This window comes from Meriones unguiculatus, chromosome 12, assembly GCF_030254825.1.
Source record: "Meriones unguiculatus strain TT.TT164.6M chromosome 12, Bangor_MerUng_6.1, whole genome shotgun sequence".
NCBI classification, from domain to species: domain Eukaryota; kingdom Metazoa; phylum Chordata; class Mammalia; order Rodentia; family Muridae; genus Meriones; species Meriones unguiculatus.
This window is the reverse complement of record NC_083360.1, coordinates 89,665,633-89,689,067: the sequence shown is the minus strand read 5'-3', so window position 1 is coordinate 89,689,067 and position 23,435 is coordinate 89,665,633. Positions and strand designations below refer to the sequence as shown.

Here is a 23,435-nt window from a genome sequence, read left to right as displayed (position 1 = left end):
GTCCCATGCAGGCTCCCTGGTTGGCAGCTCAGTCTCTGTGAGCCCATGTGAGCCCAGGTTCATTGATTCCGTAGGTCTCCTCGTGGTGTCCTTGACTTCTCTGGTTCCTATAATCTTTTCTCTCCCTTCCACGGGATTCTCTGACTCTGCTTAATGTCTGATTGTGGGTCTCTGCATCTGTATCCATCAGTGTCTGGGTGAGGCCTTTCTGATGATGATTATGCTGGGACCAATCTATGATTATAGCAGAATATCATTAGGCATCATTTCAGTAACATTTTTGCCAGTCATGCTTGGTTCTATTCTAGGACCCTCGGCTGTTCGACCTACAGATCCTGCGCTCCAGACAATGTCAGGGGTGGGCTCCCTCTCATGGCACTGTTGTGAAGATGGACCTTAATATTTGAGATGCAATGTTAAGAAACCTTCCAAGTTTTCAGAGAACGGATCAAACAAGCAGTCTTTCCACTTTTCCCTGATACATTTGTCACAATCAGATCTGAGTATGCCATTAACATTTGAGACACAAACATTTCTATAACTATATTCCCCAGAATCCTTGAGAAGAACATAAACTGAAAGCCTTTATAGACCACACATATGTTGTGCTTTTCTTTTTTAAAAACTAAGATACGGTGACTAGGAATTTAAGCTTTAAGACATCTTGACATCACACATAAACACATTCTATGAGCTGACGTTCCTCATCCCATTTACCTCTCAATCTGAAGTACATATAGGAAATGAGCATGGTGGCAGAAACCATCAGCGCACACAAGATTACACTTATGTCTTCCAACCACAAAGTATCCAATTCAAAATGTATATCTGAAACAGGAACTGGGGAGAGTTCCAAAAATTAGGAGGACTGCAGCAGAGTAGGCACAGCTGGATTACAGACCTATGATTCACTTCTCAGGTTCTACTGCTCTGTGCCTTCTGGATGTGTGAGTGTGGGACAGGACAGAAGGCTCAGATATCCCAATATCTTACAAAACAGACTTCAAACCAAATTAATGAAAAGAGATAAAAGGGTAACTTCATTCTCACCAAGGAAATTATCCACCCATTTTTTTACAACTTGTTCTTACACTGTCTACAACATTCTGAAGGACAACTCATATAACAAACACATTCATGAATTTGTGTGTGGTATTAACTCTAGTTTGATTTTATTCTGTGTGCAAATCATCAAGGGAGAAAAATTAATGAAAAAACATTACTGAAAATACAGTTCAAGTTTGTGACTTCTACACTGGGCTTTTTTTTTGTGTGGAGGGCTATAACTGAATTATCCCATCTTTATTTCATTAAAGTTGTTAATATAGCTTCCATTACAACTATAAAGTTGAAGACCAAATTATAGCTCAGGACTAAAAAGTTGAGAGGCCAATTGATATTGCAATCTATGCAAGCATCCCTCTTCTTTAGCCAAATGTCTAACCAGTGACATTGGGAAAAGTATATTTACTAGAAGTTTTCATACACTTCATGGTACTCACCTCTTTGTTTCATATGTAAATACACCATGCTTGATATGACAATCACCACTGAAGATGTCATTATTAATATTCCTATCACCCAAGGAGCATCCCACTTCCTGAAATCATCTGAAGAACAAAGTTATAATCACTCGTTATGGTGTAAAGGTTCTGTTTGGAAATTATATCCAGAAAGCAAGGCTGTCATCTGATTTCATCTCTTTGTGTTCATCAGAACATAGCACAACTGAAGCTTGGAGAACTGATGGTGACCTGAGGGAGGGGCAAAACCGTTTACAGGATGGAAGGATTTCTGGACCGAGACTGGCAAACCTCCAGAAAGAAGTTCATCTTTACTTTGCTCCCTCTTGTCAATCAGTCTGTGATGTAAAAATTCTCATTACAAAATTAATACTGCCTCCTTGTGAATGATCCATTTAACTAACCAAAGTTAGTTAAATGTTAGGGGTTTGAAGTGTGACAGTAAGAAACAGTTGAATAATGGGAAGAGAATTTTACAGTAAAACTCTATTTAGGAATAGTTTTCACTGTAAATCTCTCAGAGCTTCTGGAAAACCACGTTTAACCCTTGACAGCTGAATAAATGTGAAACACACACAGAAGCATTTTTAAAATGCTTTTTAAAAACATTTTACATAATATAATTTCACCATTTCCCTCTTTCCTTTTCTCCCTCTAAACATGTTCATGTTACCCAAACCCTACTTATCTCTTTCATATTCATGAACTATTTTTAATTAATAGTTGTTTTACACAACACACAGGTGTGTGTTTGTGCATATGGCATGAGAAGACCAGGGGTGAAAATTGGCATGCATGCCTCAGTGATAACTAGCATCATGGCCTACTCAACAAGAAGAAATCATGCCTTGTACTGGAATCCTAGATAATCAGACAGAGCTAGCAAAATCATGTGTCTCGAAGAAAAACATACAAATGCCAATTAACTAACTGAGCCTTCAAACTTTCTAAGCACATTCTACACATTTGTCTTTAAACCTAGTTTTTAAAGAATGCAATAACAGTATGCAGATGTCATTGATAAAGTGTTTACTTTGTATGCACAAAGCCCTGGGATCCATGCCTAGCATTGTTTAAAATCATGTTTGCATCACACACTTATAAACTTAGTGTTGGGGGGTTGAAAAAAAACAACCCAAGTTCAAGGTCATTCCCATGAATAGTAAAATTGTGACCTGTCTTGGCCACATGGCTTTCAGGCATTCCTTCATATATTCCGTAAAGGCTGTGGTAGAAAACAGGAGTGCTTGAGTAGACTAGCAAGCTCAGACTAGAAGTTTTCAATGGTAAGAGGAAATATAGGAACTTCAGAAGTATATAAAACCAACAAGACTGAATTCCATAACTGATGGCTAAACTACAACTGGAAGGAGATCTAGGATGCCTAATTGTGCTCTCCCAAAATGGATCTATATTTAAGGCTTTTAAAGTAGAGAATACCCTCAAATTTGAGACAGCTGGGTTTTTGTTTGTTTGTTTGTTTTCTTTTGCATTTTATATTTTTTGGGGGAAATCCTTCTCTTGAATGCAGCACAGTAGAGAATGGATGCAAACTTTTTCTCCTATAATAAGTAAATAACCTGATGTCATAATTAGTACCCCCTCTGTGTAGTCACTTTATCAAGTACAGTTGAGGACATTACCCCAGACAAGGCAATTGGATGCTTGGAGTGAAGTGATAAATCCACAAAAATAGCATTGATTTCTAAAACATTTTCCAGGTTGGTTTGGTGTCTTTGTCACAAGAGGACAAAATAAAAATTCCAACATGATGGAGGTTCTAGAAACCCAAATTTCCCAAACATATTGTCAACAGCTCCATAAGAAAGACAAGGCACGTTAGGAACAAGAAATAGCTAGACACACATGTAACTGATAACACAGAACATTAGAGCACTTTAAGCAGGGAGGTCTGCAAAGCAAGGTTTATAACAGCTTTAGCTCCTTCCCCTTCTCCAACTGTGTGTCGCTCACCCTTCAACCCTACTTACAGTTATGTCTTTGATGTAGCAGACAACTGGAAACCAAAATGGAGAACACCATCACAAGTAGTATTATGCCTAGAATCATTTTCCAAATCTTATTCCATGAAAAAAATTTATCTGAAATAGATGATCACAAATATTAAAATGTAGAAAACGTCAAATGTTCCACTCATTCAATTACAAATGATGAACTTGCAAGACAGGTTCCTATTCAAGATCTCATATCTCTGGCACATTAGATATAGTACACTTTGGAGAAAATTATCATTGCCCCCATGAAAAGCATGGCATGTCTAGAGTAAGGCTAAACCAGGCGTGAATTAGTTTGAGACTAGTGCAAAGTTAAATAAGGACAATTATCTTATGTACTCCCTCCCATTGCCTCTCAAGAGTTTCTTTGGTGAAAACGAAGAGGCAGAGCTAATTGTTCCTTTTCATTGCCTATGACTGAAGCACAGGTTTCCAGGAATGATGATAAGGTCATTTCTAATGCCATCTTCCAGTCCTTTGTGTAAGTTTCCATACAGTGTGCAGTACTGAATTTGTACGTGGATGACTTTGTTCTCCTAATCCCCCTGCCTCTACCTCGCTAGTAATGGGATTACTGGAGTACACTGGCAAGCCCAGTGTATGTGGCACTAGGAATTGAATCCATGGCTTTGTGTATTCTAGGGAAATATTCTACCAACCGTGTTGTATCTGTACCCTCAAACATGGTTTAAAACAGCACATCATCATTAAGGAAGTACTGACTCATAAAACATGCTTTGCATGATTCACTCAAATTGTAAATAAATAGTATCTCCCCTTTACCTGTTATTTTAAAATATGCATGTGTTATAGGTACATTAAACGCGTGGGTTTCTATACACACAGTATGTCACATATCCATATATATGTTTGTGAAAGTGTGTGTGTGCATATGTATAGATAGATAGATAGATAGATAGATAGATAGATAGATAGATAGATATTCTATGAACTCTGGAAGGATAAGAGATTATTGAAATGTTTCCATCTTGAAATTATTTATCTTCCTATTTCTGACACTTCTATAGTATAAAGATTTACTTTTCTATTAAAGATTTAGTTGGATGAGAAAAAGAAGTTGAATGAAAAGTAAATGAATATATATTTTTAAGAAACTAAATTGTCTAAACTGGTTAGTGACTTATCCCTATATAATTCTCTTGTGTTTTCAACATGCCTCCCTTCATCTCAATCTCTCGTTGGCATTATGAACACATATAAACACTGACATGTGCATGATTATCTGGCAATTTATAGCGCACACTCTAAGTTTTATTTTAATTCACTTATATAAATAGGATATGCAATATTTGAAAGTTTCCACACATCAGTATATCCAACCAACAAAGACTAAAAGTTTATGGGTTTGAGACATAAGTAGGTAAGAGATAATAAATAGAATTGAGTTATACAGTACGTTAAAAGGAAATAATGCTAAATGAATAAGAAATCATAAAGTAACAAAATCCCGGGTATGGGGTGGGACAGATTGCATGATTTTAGGTTGTTTTGCATAAGTAGTCTTTAATAGGACGGTTAATAGTTGAGCATAAAATGGTAAAAGAAACCAGGAAAGTAAGTAGAATTTACAGCACGCTAGGAGTCACAGACACCCAGAGTGAAGATCTCCGAGCAGGAATCAGACTCCATGAATGAGAAGCAGCAGAATCCCTGTGAATATATTTATGTGGACAAGGGAGGGTCTTAGGAGATTTGATCAGATAAAGTAATACAGAAAACTGTGAGGTATTTATTCTGAAAAAAAAATTTTCAGGGACTTGAACAGAGAGTGATATTTTATTGCTATTGTTTTAATAAGTCTACCTTCATCGGTTGATTATATCTAATCATGGGAAAGAGTAGCAATGGGTAACTTCCAGGCTCCTGTTGCTAAAAGCATAGGAGCATGTGTGATACATAGCAGGGGTAATATGGCCCAAAGTGACATTGAGGAATCCAGTCATCAACTTGACTCCATTTTTCTCTCCGGCTTGTTCTTTTCTGAGTTTCTCTATATCTCAGTATATCTTAAATTCTGGGAGCATAGGTCTGGCAAACGCCCTGTACCATGCGGTACATGAAGCCCTTCTTAGTCCTTATAAAACAACAGCTTCCTTGCCACCATTCCCATGGCGTCTTCTTCAAAAACTCTCAACTCTTTCATTGGTTCACTCTCTTATATAATCTGACAACATCTGATGCTACTGGTAGGACAGCCATCAGATTTGTCTTCAAACTTGGTTACACTAAAATTAAAGTTTCATGTCATGTATTAATATCAACATCTTTTTCTAAATTTTCTCAGCTTATAAACGTGTGTGTTGTGGTGTGATCATGCATGCACATTAAATGATCAGAATACTACTTGTGCTAGTAGTGCTACCTGTGGGTTCTTTTTTTTTTTCCATGTGACTCCCTGAGATCAAACTCACCGCACTCACCATCAAGTCCTTTATCTGTTTTTCTATTTGAAATTCAGGATTGAATCTAGGTCATTGGATCCCTGAATCAAATTTCTGCTTTGGGATTACTCTAACTCTGGATAGATCTTTCATTTTCCCATAAAGAGAGGAATCAAGAATTATTTCAAGATTATTTTTAGAGGAGCTGAATGTATGAAGTGTAATTTGGAAGGCAGTGAATCAATCAAGCTTCCTTCATGCTGGTTAGCGTGTGTAGAACTGGAAGTTATGAAGGAGGCAGGGAGAGAAAAGACACCAAAGGCTTTACCTAGTGCTGAATTCTGCATAATTTAATACTGAGGTGTCAGGCAAGATGTGACTGCTAAAGCAATATTGGCACAACTATAATAAGATAACTGCTTTCTGATCTTGTTTGAGATCTGTTCCACAGGATGGAATTTCATGCCTGATATTGTATTCCTGCTCAAAAATCCAAGACATGGAAACTCATAAGCACCATTATCAGTAGAAACTTTCTACTGTTATTTTTCTCAGTGATTGAGTAGTTATATTTACAACAATAGACTCTTCTCAGCTTCGGTCAGAGAAGCTTCTTTTGCAATGAGAAGTAGTCAATGATCACGATGCTGAAAACAAGATAATGGCTACACATCTTCTAAATATGATATCTATATTAGTCTCATCATCATTAAGGCTCAAGGAACACTTCAGAAGTGAAGGCAGAAAGAATGTAATAGCCAGAGGATAGGGAAGGGTTCTATAGAATGATGACTTCTGGAAATGGCATGGATTACACACTCATGAACACACAACAGCTGTACAAGACCTTTAGAAGATCAAGCCCATCAAAACCCCAACATAAATGGGGTTAAGTGATCTCTAGGTGCCATTCCAAACTGAGGAGCTATTTGCAGGAGGTAGTTGCTGAAAGAAGGTAATGTGTTCTCTGTTGAGGATGTGGCTTCTCAGTGGTTTCCATCTGTCCAGTGAATGCCACACAGCCATGCCCCTATAGAAAGCACTAACTAGGCATTGTAGGTTATTATTAACAAACAGGACATAGAGTTGGGGTGTGTATATGTTGAGGAGGATATGTGGGGAGCTGAAAGTTGGAAAAAGGATAGGTATGATTATGTGTCACTATAGACAAACCTAAAATTCCCCCAAATAAATTTCTGAAATTGCCATAGAATTCCAATATCAAAAAAGACAAAAGAATGAAACAAAAGAATGTGGAAAAGAGAATAATCAACGTAAAACAATATGGTGAATAAAACCAAAATAAATTAGAGGTTGGGGAGCCAAGTAATGAAAGAAAATGAATCTGTTTCGCTTTAAATCATCCTTCAATGGCTGGTGTTGAGGAACAAATATACAGACTTTACCTGATAGGATAACACTTGTCCTTTCCTCTTGGCCTGTGAGAGGGTTCTGAAGGCAGCAAGTGACTTTCTGAAAGGAGCCATCTCTAATGAGAAGGGATATCTTCGTGTTGAAGAGTCTGTCTCTATCCTGTGACTGGGATTTTGATGCAGCTGGAATGACGGCTCCTCTGCTGTCTCTCCACTCCACGAGCGGCCTTGGGAACCAACCTCCAGACTGACACTCCACTATCACACCTTTGGTAGTTGGAGGGTGCGCGTGAATCTGCACTTGTAAGTTTACGGCTGGTCGGGAACACAGGAATAAGAAAAGTATTTAAAGTGAATGAAAGGGGAAATGGAGCAGAAAATAAAAGGTCTCTCCCACATATTATTTGATTACTAAAACTTAAAAGGTAAGGGCTCTGATTGTGTGGGTTTTCAAAATAGGAGAGAACCTGATAGAAAGTCATAGTACACCACTAGCAATAAGTTCTATATTATCTATTTATCTACTGATTCATTCAAAATATTTACTTTTTACTAACTTGAGACTGGCCTAGATCCTTGAAATATAATAATAAACAAAAATCAATATTTATATCCTCATAGAAAATGTGGCTTAAAATGTTTCTCCATAGTCAACACTTAGTCACTGTTGAACCTCAACAATATTAAATAATGAAGTCAACAATATCATAATGCAATTCTGAGTCTTTGGTCGAAATTTCAATTCCATAGCCTGTGTATACAGTTTATATTTACATACAATATATTCCATATGAAATGACTAATATATTGATATCTTCAAAATACATTATATACTAATTTGGATCAAGTTCTTGTCTTTGAAAATGTTAGGACATTATCTGGGATATAGGACTTGCCTAAAATGTGGAAACAATTATGATTTAACCTAATGCCAAAAGAACTCTAACAAAACTTTCTGATATAAAAGAACTATTGAATATATTTGCTCTCTGATAGTCCCACTTTATACATGAGATGGTTAAACCTCTAAAATGGGGACAAGTGATATTTAAGAAGGGAGTGACTAATTTTAGGTACTTGATTTAAATATATATGCATATATCTTTATATATTTATGAATATATATACATATAATATATTGCTCTGCTGTGGTAATCTTCATTCCTTCTTCCTATTTCTTTTTCTTCTTTCTTTCTTTCTCTCTTCCTTCCTTTCTTTCTTGCTTGCTTTTTTTCTATTACAGTGTCTTATTATGCAATCCTTACTGCCATGGAATTCTCTACAAAGGCATGACAAAACTAGAGCACTGCATAGACCAAGTTGGCCTTGAACTCATGGAGATGCCTACTTCTATCTCCTGTGTACAGGGACCAGAGACCCATACCAACACACCGTGCTTTAAAGTATAAAATTAATTAGTCACGTCACATTCTTTAGGTCAGCTCTTAATTATTGGGTTGGAAAAAATACATGAGGTTCACAAATATTAACTACCTATGAGCTTAGAGTCCAAAACACATATTTCCAATGCACAGATTACTTCATTTTTTGCCTTAATTCCCCACTTTCCTGCCATTATTTTGTCATTCATACAATTTACAGGGTGAGAAGACAAATTTAAATATTATATAATTGTAGAACCAATGATTCAGGAAAACTATTCTCACACTAGTATTCAGTGAATTGATTTAAGGAGAGTCGTGAATAGAAATTAGCACAAGGAAAATTATTTTAAAGTTTAAGTCACTAGTAAATAACAAATTTTATTAACATGTTATTTGAAATCACTAAAGGGATAAAACAAACCTAAAAAGGTTTTGTTGATAAGTTAGAAATCTGGCACTCTGTGTAAACCTAAAACAGAATTTATTAATAGACTTGATGTGTACAAAACCATAATTTTATTTTTGATCTAAATAAAAATCAAAATTCATGATCCTGATCTTGATAATCAAGTATATGTTATAGACACTGAAACACTGAAAATTTCTCTAAGCTTCAGATCCCTATGGATTTAGAATGTGGATTTATAGAACCCTCAGAAAGATCCTTGCCTACCTGTGACCTTGACCTCTGTGATGTGCTCTTCATAGAAATCACCAGCTTTGAAGACACAGTGGTAAGATCCGTCATCATCAATAGTCACATTAAAGATCCTGAGGGTCACTTTGCCTTCACCAATCAGATCTCTCAGGAGTTCTGTCCGCTCCACGTACTTGGAGATAATTTTTCCAAACACGTCTTTACCATCTCTGTACAGGTGCACAGGCTCTGTATACAGGTTCCGGAACCAGCGGATCTCCATGTGCTGTGCTTGTTGTGGTGGGGACAACTGACAACTGAGTTCAAGGTTTCCACCCAATGGAGCCAAGACTGGCCCCTCCAGGCCAGTCACTGTGAATCGTTCTGGGAAGGAAATCAAGAACCTAAAGTAGTAGTGACAGGATATAACTTATCACTCTCTTGCTCTGCTCCCCCTCTGCCCCCTCCTCCTTCCTCTCTGCCTCTTTCTCCTCAATACAGTACAGGGAAAGTCACCCTGTATTTATAATTGGTTACTTAATCTCAAGTATATCATAATTTATTCATTTAACTGATTTTAATAGTTGATGCGCTTTATAATAAACTGCTGTATAAATTTAAGCTTTTTCCTCTGGAAAAGTTACACCGAGCTTCTTGAACTGTGTAATTCTTTGTTCGTTTCTGCTTAATTCTTCCTCATTGAATATTTATCTCCCTCTTTCACTCACTATAATTTCTTACCATAGAATTCTATCATCTGTCTTCAGGATTTTCAACAAGATATACTAAACTATCACAGTCTACCCCATTAAGCATTCCTTTGACAAAACATATTTTTGTTGTTGCTTTCCCTTTTGATACTACATGGCTATAGCATATTTTATTTGGTTAAAGATTCAGAAATTCTCAACTTTGACATCAAGTCGCTGAGTGAAATTAAGTCTGGGAATAGAAGACATTTTTATAGTTTCTCATTTCTGTCCTGTCATATTTACTGAATGGGAAAAATAGTTGATACCCTTAGTATTCTGATTTTCCAACAGAAAACTTTCTTAAATTTCAATCATTTCTTTTATTTTTCTGAGTTGATAAAAATTATTGCATCAATTTAAGTTATTGTCTCCTTTGAGGCTAAACAGTTCCAAGTGCCAATGTATAATAGACAAATTGATATTTAGAATAACAGATTATTTTGCATAAAATGGGGATTTTCAGTGGACTTGGAAAGGGGCACGGTGGAGATGAGGGAGGGAGGGAGGGAGGGAGGGACTGGGAGGGAATGAGGGATCGGGACACGGCTGGGATACAGAGTTAATAAAATGTAACTGATAAAAAAAAATAAAATAAAAAAAGAAAGTCAAAAAAAAAAAAGAAGGGCGAGTGTAGATTCAGAGAGAAATTTAGACCAATTACAACGAAATAAGTTATATTTTTGACGAATGAATTTATTCTTTAAATGCTTGTGTCTGCTATACTGCTATTTCTGTTGAGACATTATGTATAATTAAACAAAGTGAAATCAGAGATTTTACTTCAGAAAAAAAAAAATGGGGATTTAGATGTATATTTATTGGACATAGGATAATGTAACATTCTGATTACATAATTACAATTTAAAAACAATTATAATGCCTGAGCATTGCTAAAAAATATTTTAACTCCTTGGGGAATTGAATTCTATCTGAAGATTTGAGCTTGGGAACCTCAGATGAAGAGAACATGTGACTTTTATTTCTGTGTCAGGCTTACCTCACTCAATATAATTTTTCCAGTTCCATTCATTATTCTGAGAAGTTCATGATCTCATCTTTTACGACTGAGCAAACAGTGTACCGCAGTATATATGTGCCACACTTTCATTATCCACTCAATACTTGAGGATTACTTAAGTTGTTTCCACTTTCTAGCTATTGTAAATAGAGCGGTGAAAACAGATGAGCAAGTATCTGTGGAGCAGGGTAGCAAGTCCTTGGGCACATGCCAAGGACTGATAGAACTGGGATGTATAGTAGTTTTTTGTTTTTTTGTTTTGTTTTGTTTTGTTTTTTGTTTTTCTGAGAATTCTCCACCCTGATTTCCAAAGTGACTGTACTAGTTTGCAACCCCAGCAACAATGAAGAAAGATTCCCTTTCCCACATACTCCCGCCAGCATTTGCTGTTAATTGTTTTCTTGCTCTTAGTCATTCTAAGAGGGGGAAAATGAAATCTCATAGTTGCATGAGATTTGCATTGCTGATTTGCATTGCTCTAATCACTAAGGATGATGAACACTGTTGAGATATACCTTGGCCTTTTTGATTTCTTCACTTGAGAATTCTCTGTCCAGATCCATTTCTAATTTGGCTATTTTTCTTGAATTTCTGTTCTCTGAGTAACTAGTATCTCTGCATGATAATCCTCTGGGAAATGAATAGCTGGCCAAGATTCTCTGCTACTTTGTGGATTCCTTTTTATACTGTTGATGGTGCCCGTGGCTGCACAGAAGCTTTAACTACCGCCACTTTTCTAATTCATTGTAACTCCTAACTGAACGCTAAATGTTTATGCTTAAACACAGAAATAAATATATCCCTCATCCCTCATCAATGAAGCTTCTTTTTGCAGACTAAAGAGCCCACTTCAGAAAGCCACGACTCGTCAAAATGCTGAGAGCAACTGACCTTGGGGTGCTCAGCCACATATACAACACAGCTCATATAAATAAAACTCAGAGAACATCTGGTTAAAGAGGTCAGAAAGTTGGTAAGAGCCAGAGGAACAGGAAATCTGCTGTGAGGCTGTGTCTAATTGATATGACAAGAAACCTACATCCATGAACTATTAACAATGTAACTACCTAGATAAGACAGGAACAATGAGTGTACCAGGCGACATGGCAATGTGGATGTGGAAAAATCTCCTGGAGTTCCAGCTTTAGATGAATAACCATAAACAATTAATGACTACTAAAAGAGGAACAGTCTAGACCAGAGAGGAATCCCCTTTTTGGTAATCCAATACCAAGTATAAACGCTATGAAAGCGTTTATGTATCATCAAAACAAAATGAACTAAATAGTTTTATTTATATATGCATTCCTGTGTGAGTGAGTGTGTGTGAATGTATCTGTGTGTGTTTATGACAATTTTTTAAAAAAAGAGGCCAAGAATTTGAGAGGGAATGAGGGAGACAGATACAAGGGAGGGTTGGAGAGAGAAGTGAGGTAAATAATATAATTATATTTTACTTAAAAAAATCTGCTTTCATGGGTTTCCCTTTAAATAATTAGATATTTATGACTTTAGTTTGTTGTTAGGCAATTTCAGAATTGAGAAGTCTTAGTTTTAAAGTAAACAAAGTAGGATCAATATACATTTCATCAGGGCCTAGGAACCAAAGAATATTATTCCATTATCAACTCTAATTTAAACATAAAATTTTGTTAATAATAACCTATGTATAATTACTTAACTGTAATAAATATATCACACTAACCAGAGATGTTAATAATTAAGGAAAATCTACACATGCGAGGTAGACATACTATTTTGAATCTGTGTGTATTTGATACAAAATGATCCTATAAACCCAAAGATCTTCTGAAAATGAAGTTTATAAAACTATTCTGATGGTAGAGGCCATAAAGAGGATGAGAAATAGAGAGAGAACATAAGGTTTGGTGGGAATAGAGATGGGAAGGAATTAAGAGGAGTTGGGAAGAGAAAGGAATATGACCAAAACCTATCGTAGGAAATATTTTAATAAAAATTTAAAGATTAAATGTTAAAAGTAGAAAATGATACATATTTGAGAGCTAGGGAAACTTTGTCTTCAACAAAATAATAAAAAGTGAAAAAAAAGACTTTACACATGTCAAATGTATTTAGAAATTCTTCTGAATTTTATTAAGACAGAATACTTGGATAAGACAGAAAAGAGAAATTAATATTTAATATTAATAAATTAAATCTTAATATTAGGAGTTGTTAGAAAGCAAAGAAGGGAAAATCAGAAATGCAAAGGAAATAGGACATAAACGCACTTCAGAAAAAATGGCAGGTTTTGAAATAGAAATGCATTATTGATTAATTCAAGAGGAAAGTGTAATAACAGAGACTATAATTTTTCATCAGTAGATTCAAAAACAATTTTGACACTTATGATACCTACCTGACAAGCTCATATACGGCAACAGTGCAGAATGACATTTTCAATACCATAGTAAAACAGCAAAATATAAACATGGGCCAGCAGCTCTACTCATAGAAATATATTTACAGCTATGTTCACAGTTATGCTCAAGACTATGTGAAAACACATTTGTAGTGAAGTGACCAAGCCAAATATGAGACCCAACTAAATATGATCCAATAAGAATTTTATCGCTTAACATGCAGCTCTTACTAGAACATTCTACATTTCTGTGCCACTTATTGCCTCACGCTTTCCTTTTATGTGCTTCCAAAGAGTCCATAGATCAACTGCGCAAATTCCTTTGCAAACTCAAAGTGCACCACTGATCAAGGCTTCAACTTTCCTCCTCTTATTGTAGTGATAACTCCCTTTGATCCCCGTGTGAATCCACATCCGGAACCATTTCCTCAGTGTAAAGGTAGTATGTAGGTCATGTTTGCTCAATATGAATACTGGTTCTGAGAAGCAAGTATCTGATGTTCTTCACTTGTGTTTTCCCCCAAGAACGGGACACAAATCTAAGAACAGAAGGTCTGCTGGTAGAGAGTGACGCACGATTCCTAACCATGCAGCTACTGTATCTGACTGAAAATGGCCCCACGGTCTCGTGTGTTTGAACACTTGGTCCCCAGTTGGTGGAAATATTTGGGAAGAATTAGGAGGCTTGGTCCTGTTGAAAGCTGCATGTGGCTGGAGGTTGGTTTAAGTCCCAGTGTGAACTCTGCTGGTCAAGACGTGAGCTCTCAGTTGTTCTGGCCACAAGGCCTTTGTTCCATCATCATGGGATCTAATCCTCTGAAACCATCAGCCCAATTAAGTGTTTTCTTTTTAGGTTGCCTTGGTTGTGGTATGTAATCACAGAAGTAGAAAAGTAACTAATACAGTTACCTAGTCCTGTCAGTGTTATTGCTCGTCACTATGCCTGGCACAGTTGATATTGCTAAAGCTATAACAGTGAGTGATAGATTTATACCTGAGCTTGATGTAATCATCTGAAAAAGGAACATTACAATACAGTGTCCATAAAAACATAGTCCTGTAGATCCCATTGCACCTGTTAAAAACAAGGAGTCAAGTTAAAACGAATGGAAACTTTAATAAATGTGCAGAAGTGAAAGACAGACACAGGGGAAAAGAGTACATGGATAGGTCACTATAGGGGAAGACTTTTGTATAATTGTGTCATTCTTTACCATTTCTGACAGTTCTAGAAAATTGTAAGTATAATAGAGGCTTTTCAAATGTTGAAATAAGAATTTGAGACGACTTTTAAAGAAGTAGGCAGTCTCTATCTTTTTTTAATTAATTATAATTTATTCATTTTGTATCCCAGGTGTAGCCTCCTCCCTCATCCCCTTCCATCTCACCCTTTTTTCCTCTTTTCCTCCCATGTCCCTGATAGGGAAGGTCCTCCCCTTCCATCTGATCCTAGTGTATCAGGACTCATCAGGGCTGGCTGCATTGTCTTCCTCTGTGGCCTGGTGATGCTGCTCCCCCCATCAGGGAGAGGTCATCAAAGAGCCAACCACTGAGTTCATGTCAGAGACAGCCCCTGTTCCCCTTACTCAGGAATCCACTTGAAGACTGAGCTACCATGGGTTTTATCTGTGCAGGGGTTCTAGGTTATGTCCATGCATGGTCCTTGGTTGGAGTATCAGTCTGTTCCCTGTGCCCGATTTTTTGGTTCTGTTACTCTTCTTGTGGAGCTCCTGTCCCCTCCAGGTCTTTCTATTTTCCCCTTCTTTCATAAAATTCCCTGCATTCTGCCCAGAGTTTAGCTATGAGTCTCAGCAACTGCTTTTATACATTGCTGGGTAGAGTCTTTCAGAGCCCCTCTGTGGTAGGCTCCTGTCCTGTTTCCTGTTTTCTCCCTCTTCCTATGTCCATCCCATTTCCATTTCTGGACGAGGATTGATCATCTTACCCAGGGTCCTCCTTCTTGCTTAGCTTCTTTAGGTGTACAGATTCTAGTATGTTTATCCTATGTTATATTTCCAACACTCAGATGGCTCAGAGGTTAAGGTCTCTATCTTAGCTCTGGAGAAATTCCCAAACTTCTCCATTATTATGGGTGCTATTAGTAAAGCCTTTTTTGCAGGGCCCGGCTCTGTGCCTACAGCTTTCCTCAGTCAATGTCTCCTGTCCCTGGCCTCCCCAACTTCCTGAAGTTTCCATTGAAACTTAAACTTTTCTTCCTTGTTTAGTTCAATGTTTCCTCCGAGCTTCCTACCAGCACTTCCAACTCTGCCACATAGGGTCTCAGAGGGTTTCAGAAATGTTCGTACAAGCTTCCATGACCCCACACTGTTGCATGTTACATGCATTCAAAGCTGGTACCAACTAGATGATGTTGTTATGTTCTGCTGCCACATTAAAACCTCAGTAGAAGAAATATTAACTTATCCTCAACAGGTAGATACTCTCTCATTAAATCTGTATTTCCAGATTGTGCCATGTCACAAGCTTGATGCATATATTGTCCTTTCATCCTCATACTATTTCATGCATACTTATTTCTGAGCCAGTGATTCATCTTACAACAAAGTAAACAGCAAAGATACTCAAGAACAGTACATTCTCTTGTCCTACCACGCACAGCCGACTTATGACAATAACTCTATGACATATGATATATGCTTTAAACTTGGGCTTACTGTGCCCTCCTCTGGGGGTAGAATGCACAGGACTGCAAACCCCAAAAATGGGCATTTAAGATTCTGATGTCACTTAGTGAGTTTTGGACCTACGTTATCGATTATTCTTTGTCTTTTATGTTATGTGTTTGAGGATCTCACCAGAAAAATCCAACTGCGAATGTGATTTATTGGAAGCTGAGACTTCCTCCTAGACATTGGAGAACCTCACATTTGTGTACATGTGTCAGAATGGTGGGTGACCCTGTAGAAAATGGTTGAAGGCCAAAGTAGTACTTTGACTAATAGTCATAGTCCATAGAAAACTAAAGTGGCTCACAGCTACCTGTAACTCCAAGGATCTTATACTCCAAGGATCTTCTGACCTCTGTAGACATCTGCATTTATGAGCCATACAAATAAGAACATACACATAATAAAAATGAAATAAATATTTAAAAAAGAATCCCCATGTTAACACTAAATGTACAAGCACCATTAATACACTAGAGTTCAGTAACTAGACTACTGTTTTAAAATATTATTTTTCACATTTTGTCACAGATATTTTAAGTATTACTAATGGTAGCAGCCTAAATTTCAGGACAGAAATGTGATCAAATTATTGTTTATCAGGATACTACATCTTAAAAGATTGGAGGTCTTCCATGGTGTGATATAAACTTTCATTCACCTTGTGAACAAATCTGAGCTGTGAATTAGACCAAAGTCAAAGGTGGGCTCTGACAAATAACATCTCTCGTCATCCGTAGTCGCTTCTCCAAGCCATTTTGTAAAGACATCTGAGTGAAAGTCGAATATCAAAATGTTTGCACAATTGAAATGAAAGCGACTTTCCTATAGAAAAAAAAATGTACTTTGGAACATTGCTAAAGAGAACTACAAATTTCATTCTCACTTAGATGAACATCTTAACCACTCACATTTCTCACTATGCTGACTTATAAAAGCTACTTAAACAGCAGTGAGTCTCAGATGCTGAGACTCACAGCTAAACATTGGTCAATGCACAGGAAGTCTTGGGAATAGTGGGAGGAAAGAGAAAAGCATCTGGAAGTGACAGGAGATCCACAAGAAGACTAACAGAGCCAACTGAGACTGAAGCATCAACCAAAGACCATGCAGGAACTGGACCTAAGCCCCGCCCCCCACAAAGATGTAACAGATGAGCAGGTTAGTCTTCATGTGGGAGGTGTGGACTGCAGCAGACATAGACTCACTTGTTAGCTTTTCGATCACTTTCCCCTGGCAAGACTGCCTTGACAGGCCACAGGGGAAAGAGGGTACAGTCAGTCTTGAAACAGCTTGATGAGCTGGGGTGGATGGGAAAGGGATCTACACTTTTATGAGGAAAAGAGGAGCAGGGAGGAAGAGAGGGTAGTACTGGGAGTTGGGGAGGGACTACAAGGATGTAAAGTGAATAAAATGAATAAATAAATGTAAATCATATAGCATTTTTGTTATATGATTTCATACACAGCAGTCTTTATGTTCCCAGAACTAGTGACTATGCATTTATCATCTATAAAGATGTACCAAACACTGAAGACAGTTTTTTTAGACTGGAATACACTATCTCAGCAGCATATCCACCCTGGGGCGGTGAGATTGTCCAGTACCCATAAAGCGCTTGCCACAGTAAGCCGATTTTAGGGACTGCACACAGCTATCTAGGAGACACAGCTTGTACTTCTTGGCTTTGTTCATGTACAGCACTTCCATGTTGCTGCTCCCCTGATCTACAGCAAGTCACTCTCCTGTGGGACAGTATCCCAGATATAGCATCTGTGAGGCAACTTTGTGCAGCTGATCCCCCTAGTGCATATGCTAGGACCTAAACATGTAGCCCAAAATGTCAGTTCAGAGCCTGACACATCATGAGAAATGAGCTGGTTCTGTGGCCCAACATTAGTGTCTGGCTGTGAGTGTCCCACTCTTTATGTTGCCGCTGCGGTGTGAGAATCGGTAATTGGAGTCTGGGCTTGTGGCCAGAACATAGCAGGGGCTGAGAACATCAGCTCTGCCATGGAGCTTGGGGTAGAGTTGCCAGGTCCCTAATGGGCAGGGTTTTGGCTTCTCATCCCAAACGAGAGTGCAGCCATCAGGTGGTAAGTTACAGGAACAGATGTAATTACTTCTATCCAAACTACCCAGCTGAGAGATGAGTCTCTGGCTGAGACAGTGGAGAATGCCTCAGACGTGGACCCAGCCCATCATCCTGGGTAAACCTATCTCATGGAGTTGCTGATGGTAACTGCACACAACTTCTCTCCATGGTTGAAAGTCCTAACCTGGCAAGGACTCAGGTCTCCCAGCATATTATCCCAAACGCAGTGCATACATCATGGCTATTCACATGGCATCCCCTTTGCACACTTGCACATTCTTTGTGTTGAGAATCATAAAGTCTTCCTTCTACCTCTTGAAAATCGTCATGGACATTTCACAATGAGGTATTTCTCTCTGTGCGTTGTTATTTGCAAGCTATAATGCACAAATGGTTTTCTGCTTGCCAAGTATATTATGGCATGAGATCTATTCTGAGAAATAAAATCAAGACGAATACGTGTCTTTCTTCTTTATCGAACCAAACTCCAGATAGTGAGTCCATCGTTTGTTGAGAGTCGATGCTGCAAGGATGAGTTTCAGCTGTCACTTAAAGAAAACTTGAAAAAAGATCCTTCCCTCTGGGTGACTCCTACTCATTCTTCTGACTCCCTAGATCTCATTAATTTTCAGAAGTAGGTCAAGTGACAGGAAATGTAAGGACAGATTGCCTCCCATGAAGCATAGGGAGTGAAAGGATGAAAGAAAATACCATCTATGGAAAGAGACCCTCTCCCCTATCTTACCAGATGGTCTCACTTACTTGACCGTGGTGATCCTGGGTTGACTCCCTTTTGTTCCTGTAGAGAAGGTCCCAGTTGTATCACCCAGATATCTGACAATGCTCAAGTATTTGTACCATAGCCAGGGCAGTGTATGCCAGGGGTAGATGGGAACCAAATGAGCTCATCACCAAAGCTTCTTTGACATCCCACTCAGGATATATGATTCTCCAACACTGATATTTATATAACTTTCCAAGGGAAATTTCCAGTAGGCTGATAACCTCAATACATAAATGAAACCATTACTTGGCTCAGGTCTTACATTACTCAAGTACTAACATGACTCTCCTTGCCGTGGGAAGAGGCAAAATAAAATCTAACTCATAAATGTCATGTAATTAGCATCACGGTCAAGAGCTGTGGTAATTTCATTTTAAAACCTGTGTCTGCACTTAAAAGGGAAAAGAAGATAAATAAAGGCCCCCAGCTGGATTAGACATTCAAGAGGGGTTTCAGAGAGCTAACGATTGCTGTAAAGAGTTCTGAAATGAAATTACCCGCAAGGCTAGTTAAGCAAAGAACTACAGCAGGTATTCTAGGCTGTGAGTAAAATGACCTTTAGAATATTGAATGATAAATCTACATAAAGTACTTCACTGTGGCTGGGATGAGAGATAGGATGGGAAGAGATGGTGAAAGGTGAGCTGCATGGAGAAGCAATGTTTAATAAAGGAAGAAATTTTAGAAAACTATTTCTGGTTAAGTTTATGTTTCTATGTGTATACTTTTAAGCCTAGTATAACATACAAATGTATTTGTTGTATGTTACATAAACAATAAGCATATAGATTTATAATTATTATATAAATATATAAGTATGTAAATATATACACATATAACACAGTTGCACATATTTATGTGTGTCTCCTAACATATGTACATGTATTTATAAAATGAAAATGTTTCTCTGCACATACATATTACTATGTTTATATGTAGAATACATATGTAGGTGGTAATGCAATACATATGGAAATACAGATGTGGTAATTCTACATATTGTACAGACATATGACAATAAAATTATATGTGAATATGTGCTTCTTGATATATAATTCATGAACAATATATATATACACACTATGAATACATATGTGTTTATATACATATATATAAATCTATCCACGTGTCATCATGGGAAATTATAATTGTAACTTAAATCATAATACTATAAGAGCATATATTGTACACCTGAAAAGATCTGAGATCTAGTTGGGGTATAGAATTGACAGCATGATAGATTAGAGGAAAATTATGGCTTATAAGGTTTCCCAGATTTTAGTATTTGCCTGACAGGATAAACAGGGAATACGATATGAAGAATGAATTCATGGGAAAACAGCTTTTTATAAAGGAGAGGAAATGTGGTGTCAGTAAGTGAATGCTCTGTGTACCTTGGGTAGTCTATGTTATGCTCAAGACAACTTGATTATGGTTTGTATTTCAGATGCACTTTGAATGCTTCACTTAGGGACAGGATCTATATCCTTTTTGTTTCCCTGAGGGCTTCAGCCATATTTGCCCCAATAAAACTCTTCCCTGGAGTCGCTATCTTCAGAAGATTATCACAATTGGCATTTTTTTATTATTTCTTAATGCATTCTGAACAAGGTAACTGATGACTTACTTTTAAATTCTGCCCTTTACTTCAAGGAAACAGAGAATGAATTACATAGAGATGGAACAATTTCTACAATATTAAAGATATTAATATTATAAGAAGTGTTTGATGGAAGAATGAACCAAATTAAATTTTTTTGAAAATGCCATAAGAAAACCTGTCCTTTTAGAAGCTAATTCAAAATAAATAGTTACCTTTTTTAAAAGCTGATTTCCAACATGTGTGTCCTGGCATGCTTGTTGAAAAGGCTTTTTGTGCCATGGTGGAACCATGAAATTTGCTCTATGCTCTTGAGTTATGGTAAGAGCACAACTAAACATCTATGAATGGTTTGCATCTTCTGCCTTTATGCCATATTTTTACAGAAAACAAATGGTTTGGGGATTATCCATGACTTAAATCCTGAGTTGAGTTCTTAGAAGGCATTCAGAGAGTCTTCTAAGATGATCCCAACTCCCAGATATGAGGAAGGTTGATTGGAAAAAAAAAAGTCAAACGTTGTAATAGCTACAGGTCTTCAGGGCCGCTGACTCTAGTCACATGATGAACTTTATAAAAGAAGAGACTCAGGTGGAACCAAAATTCTAAAGTGTGACCACTTTAGATGTCTATTTTATTTCCCCTTCTGTGTGAGAGTCAAGCATTCTCCCTTGGGCCCTCCTTGTTACTTAGGTTCTTGGGGTCTGTGGACTGTAGAATGGTTATCCTGTACTATATGACTAATACCCACTTATAAGTGTGTCTTTCTGGGTCTGGCTACCTAACTCAGGATAATAGTTCCTAGTTCCATCCATTTGCTTGAAAATCTCATGATTTTCTTGTTTTTATGGCTCTGTACTATTCAATGTATAATGTACGACATTTGCTTTATTCATTCTTTGGCTGAGTAACATCTGGATTGTTTCCAGATTCTGGCTATTACAAATAAAGCTCCTACGAATATAGTTAAGCAAGTGTCCTTGTGGTATAGTGAAGCCTCTTTTAGGTACATTTCTAGGAATCTTGAGGTAGAAAAAAATCCTGATTTTTTTTGAGATGGTGCCAGATTGGTTTCCAAAGTGGTTGTACAAGTTTGCACTCTCAACAGTAAAGTGTTCCCCTTGCTCCACATCCTTGCCAGCATGTGCTGTCACTTGAGGTTTTTTTTTTTTCTTAGGCATTCTTAGGGGTGTAAGTGGAATCTCAGAGTTGTTTTGATATGCATTTCCCTGATGACTAAGGACTTTGAGCATTTCCTTAAGTACTTCTGGGCCATTAGGGATTCCTATTTTGAGAATTATCTGTTTAGCGCTGTACCCCATTTTTAAATGTATTACTTGTGTTTTGCTGGTGTTTAACTTCTTGACTTCTTTATATATTTTGGATATTAGCTCTTTGTCAGATCTAGGATTAGTGAAGATCTTTTCCTAATCTGTAGGCTGCCACTTTGTTCTATTGGCAATGTCCTTTGCCTTACAGAATCTTTTCAGTTTCATGAATTCACATTTATTGATTGTTTATCTTAGAGCCTGACCTGTTGGTGTTCTGTTCAGGAAGTTGTCTCTTTCAAGGAATATTTGTCCTGTGCCCAGGCCCCCATTATACACTTAAAGGGTATAACATTTTTGTTTTCTTTTACTGTGGTTTGCCTTTAGTTTCACTGGTTTCACACTTGTTCTTTTGAGAAATGCTAGAAAATTCAATTCTCTTGGAATGGACATTTTGGAGGAAAGGAATAGAGTGAAATACATTTTTGTTTTAAATGTCTCTGAAAGGACCAGATTGTAATGTTGTGGACCACAGCAGAGTACTATCAGCGGATGGTAAGTAGCTTCTTTAAGAGCCAGAACATACAGCTCTACCAGCAATCCTAGAGACCAGCAGCCATCAGGGACTACCAGGTGAGCCCCCTTCCCATTCCTTGCCTGCTGGGTCCCTTTGAATGCATAAAGAAGCACTTCCCTGCAGACTATCAATGCAGATGCTGAGACTTATGGGCAATCTTTGGGCAGAGTGCAGGGAATCTTATGAAAGAAGTGGGAAACAGTAAGATGTGGAGAGGACAGGAACTCCACAAGGAGAGCAACAGAACCAAAAAATCTGAGCACAGGGGTCTTTCCTGAGACTGATACTCCAACCAGGATTATGCATGGAGATAACCTAGAACGCCTGCACAGATGTAGCCCATGGCAGTTCAGTATCCAAGTGGGTTCCATAGTAATAGGAACAGGGACTGTTTCTGACATGAACTGACTGGCCTGCTCTTTAATTACCTCCCCCTGAGGGGGAAGCAGCCTTACCAGGCCACAGAAGAAGACAATGCAGCCACACTCCTGATGAGACCTAATTGACTAGGATCAGAAGGAAGGAAAAGAAGACCTCCCTTATCAGTGGACTTGGGGAGGGGCATGCATGCAGAGGGTGGAGGAAGGGTTTGGGATAGGAGGAGGGAGGGAACCACAGGGGGGGATACAAAGTGAATAAAGTGTAATTAATAAAGAATTTTAAAAAAGAATGTATAAAGAAGGCCCAATAAACACTTTCTTCTATACATTTCCTCGGTCATGATGTATATTTACAGCAATAGAAAAAAGATAGAGAATATGTATTATACATATGTATATATAATATGTATATATTATATATATATGTGTGTATATATAACATGTAAAATATCCAAAGAGTATAAAAACAGTAATTTTCAGGAAATGGAATACATAAGAGCATTGTAAAATGATCTATGTCAAACACGTTTTTATTAGAAGATGCTGAGATAGTCAG

At 37.6% G+C, this 23,435-nt stretch overlaps 1 protein-coding gene across 1 annotated transcript; it reads right to left on the bottom strand.

Annotated features, from left to right (window-relative positions):
- Positions 1 to 28: 28 nt before the first annotated feature.
- On the bottom strand, positions 29 to 14,558 carry LOC110542745 (selection and upkeep of intraepithelial T-cells protein 1-like). Its single transcript, XM_021629268.2, has 7 exons — positions 14,483 to 14,558; positions 9,372 to 9,719; positions 7,347 to 7,628; positions 3,515 to 3,625; positions 1,503 to 1,610; positions 718 to 840; positions 29 to 234 (listed from the first exon to the last, which is right to left on the bottom strand). The coding sequence occupies exons 1-7, from the start codon at positions 14,556 to 14,558 to the stop codon at positions 29 to 31; spliced, it is 1,254 nt and encodes a 417-aa protein (XP_021484943.1).
- Between the last annotated feature and the right edge of the window lie 8,877 nt (positions 14,559 to 23,435).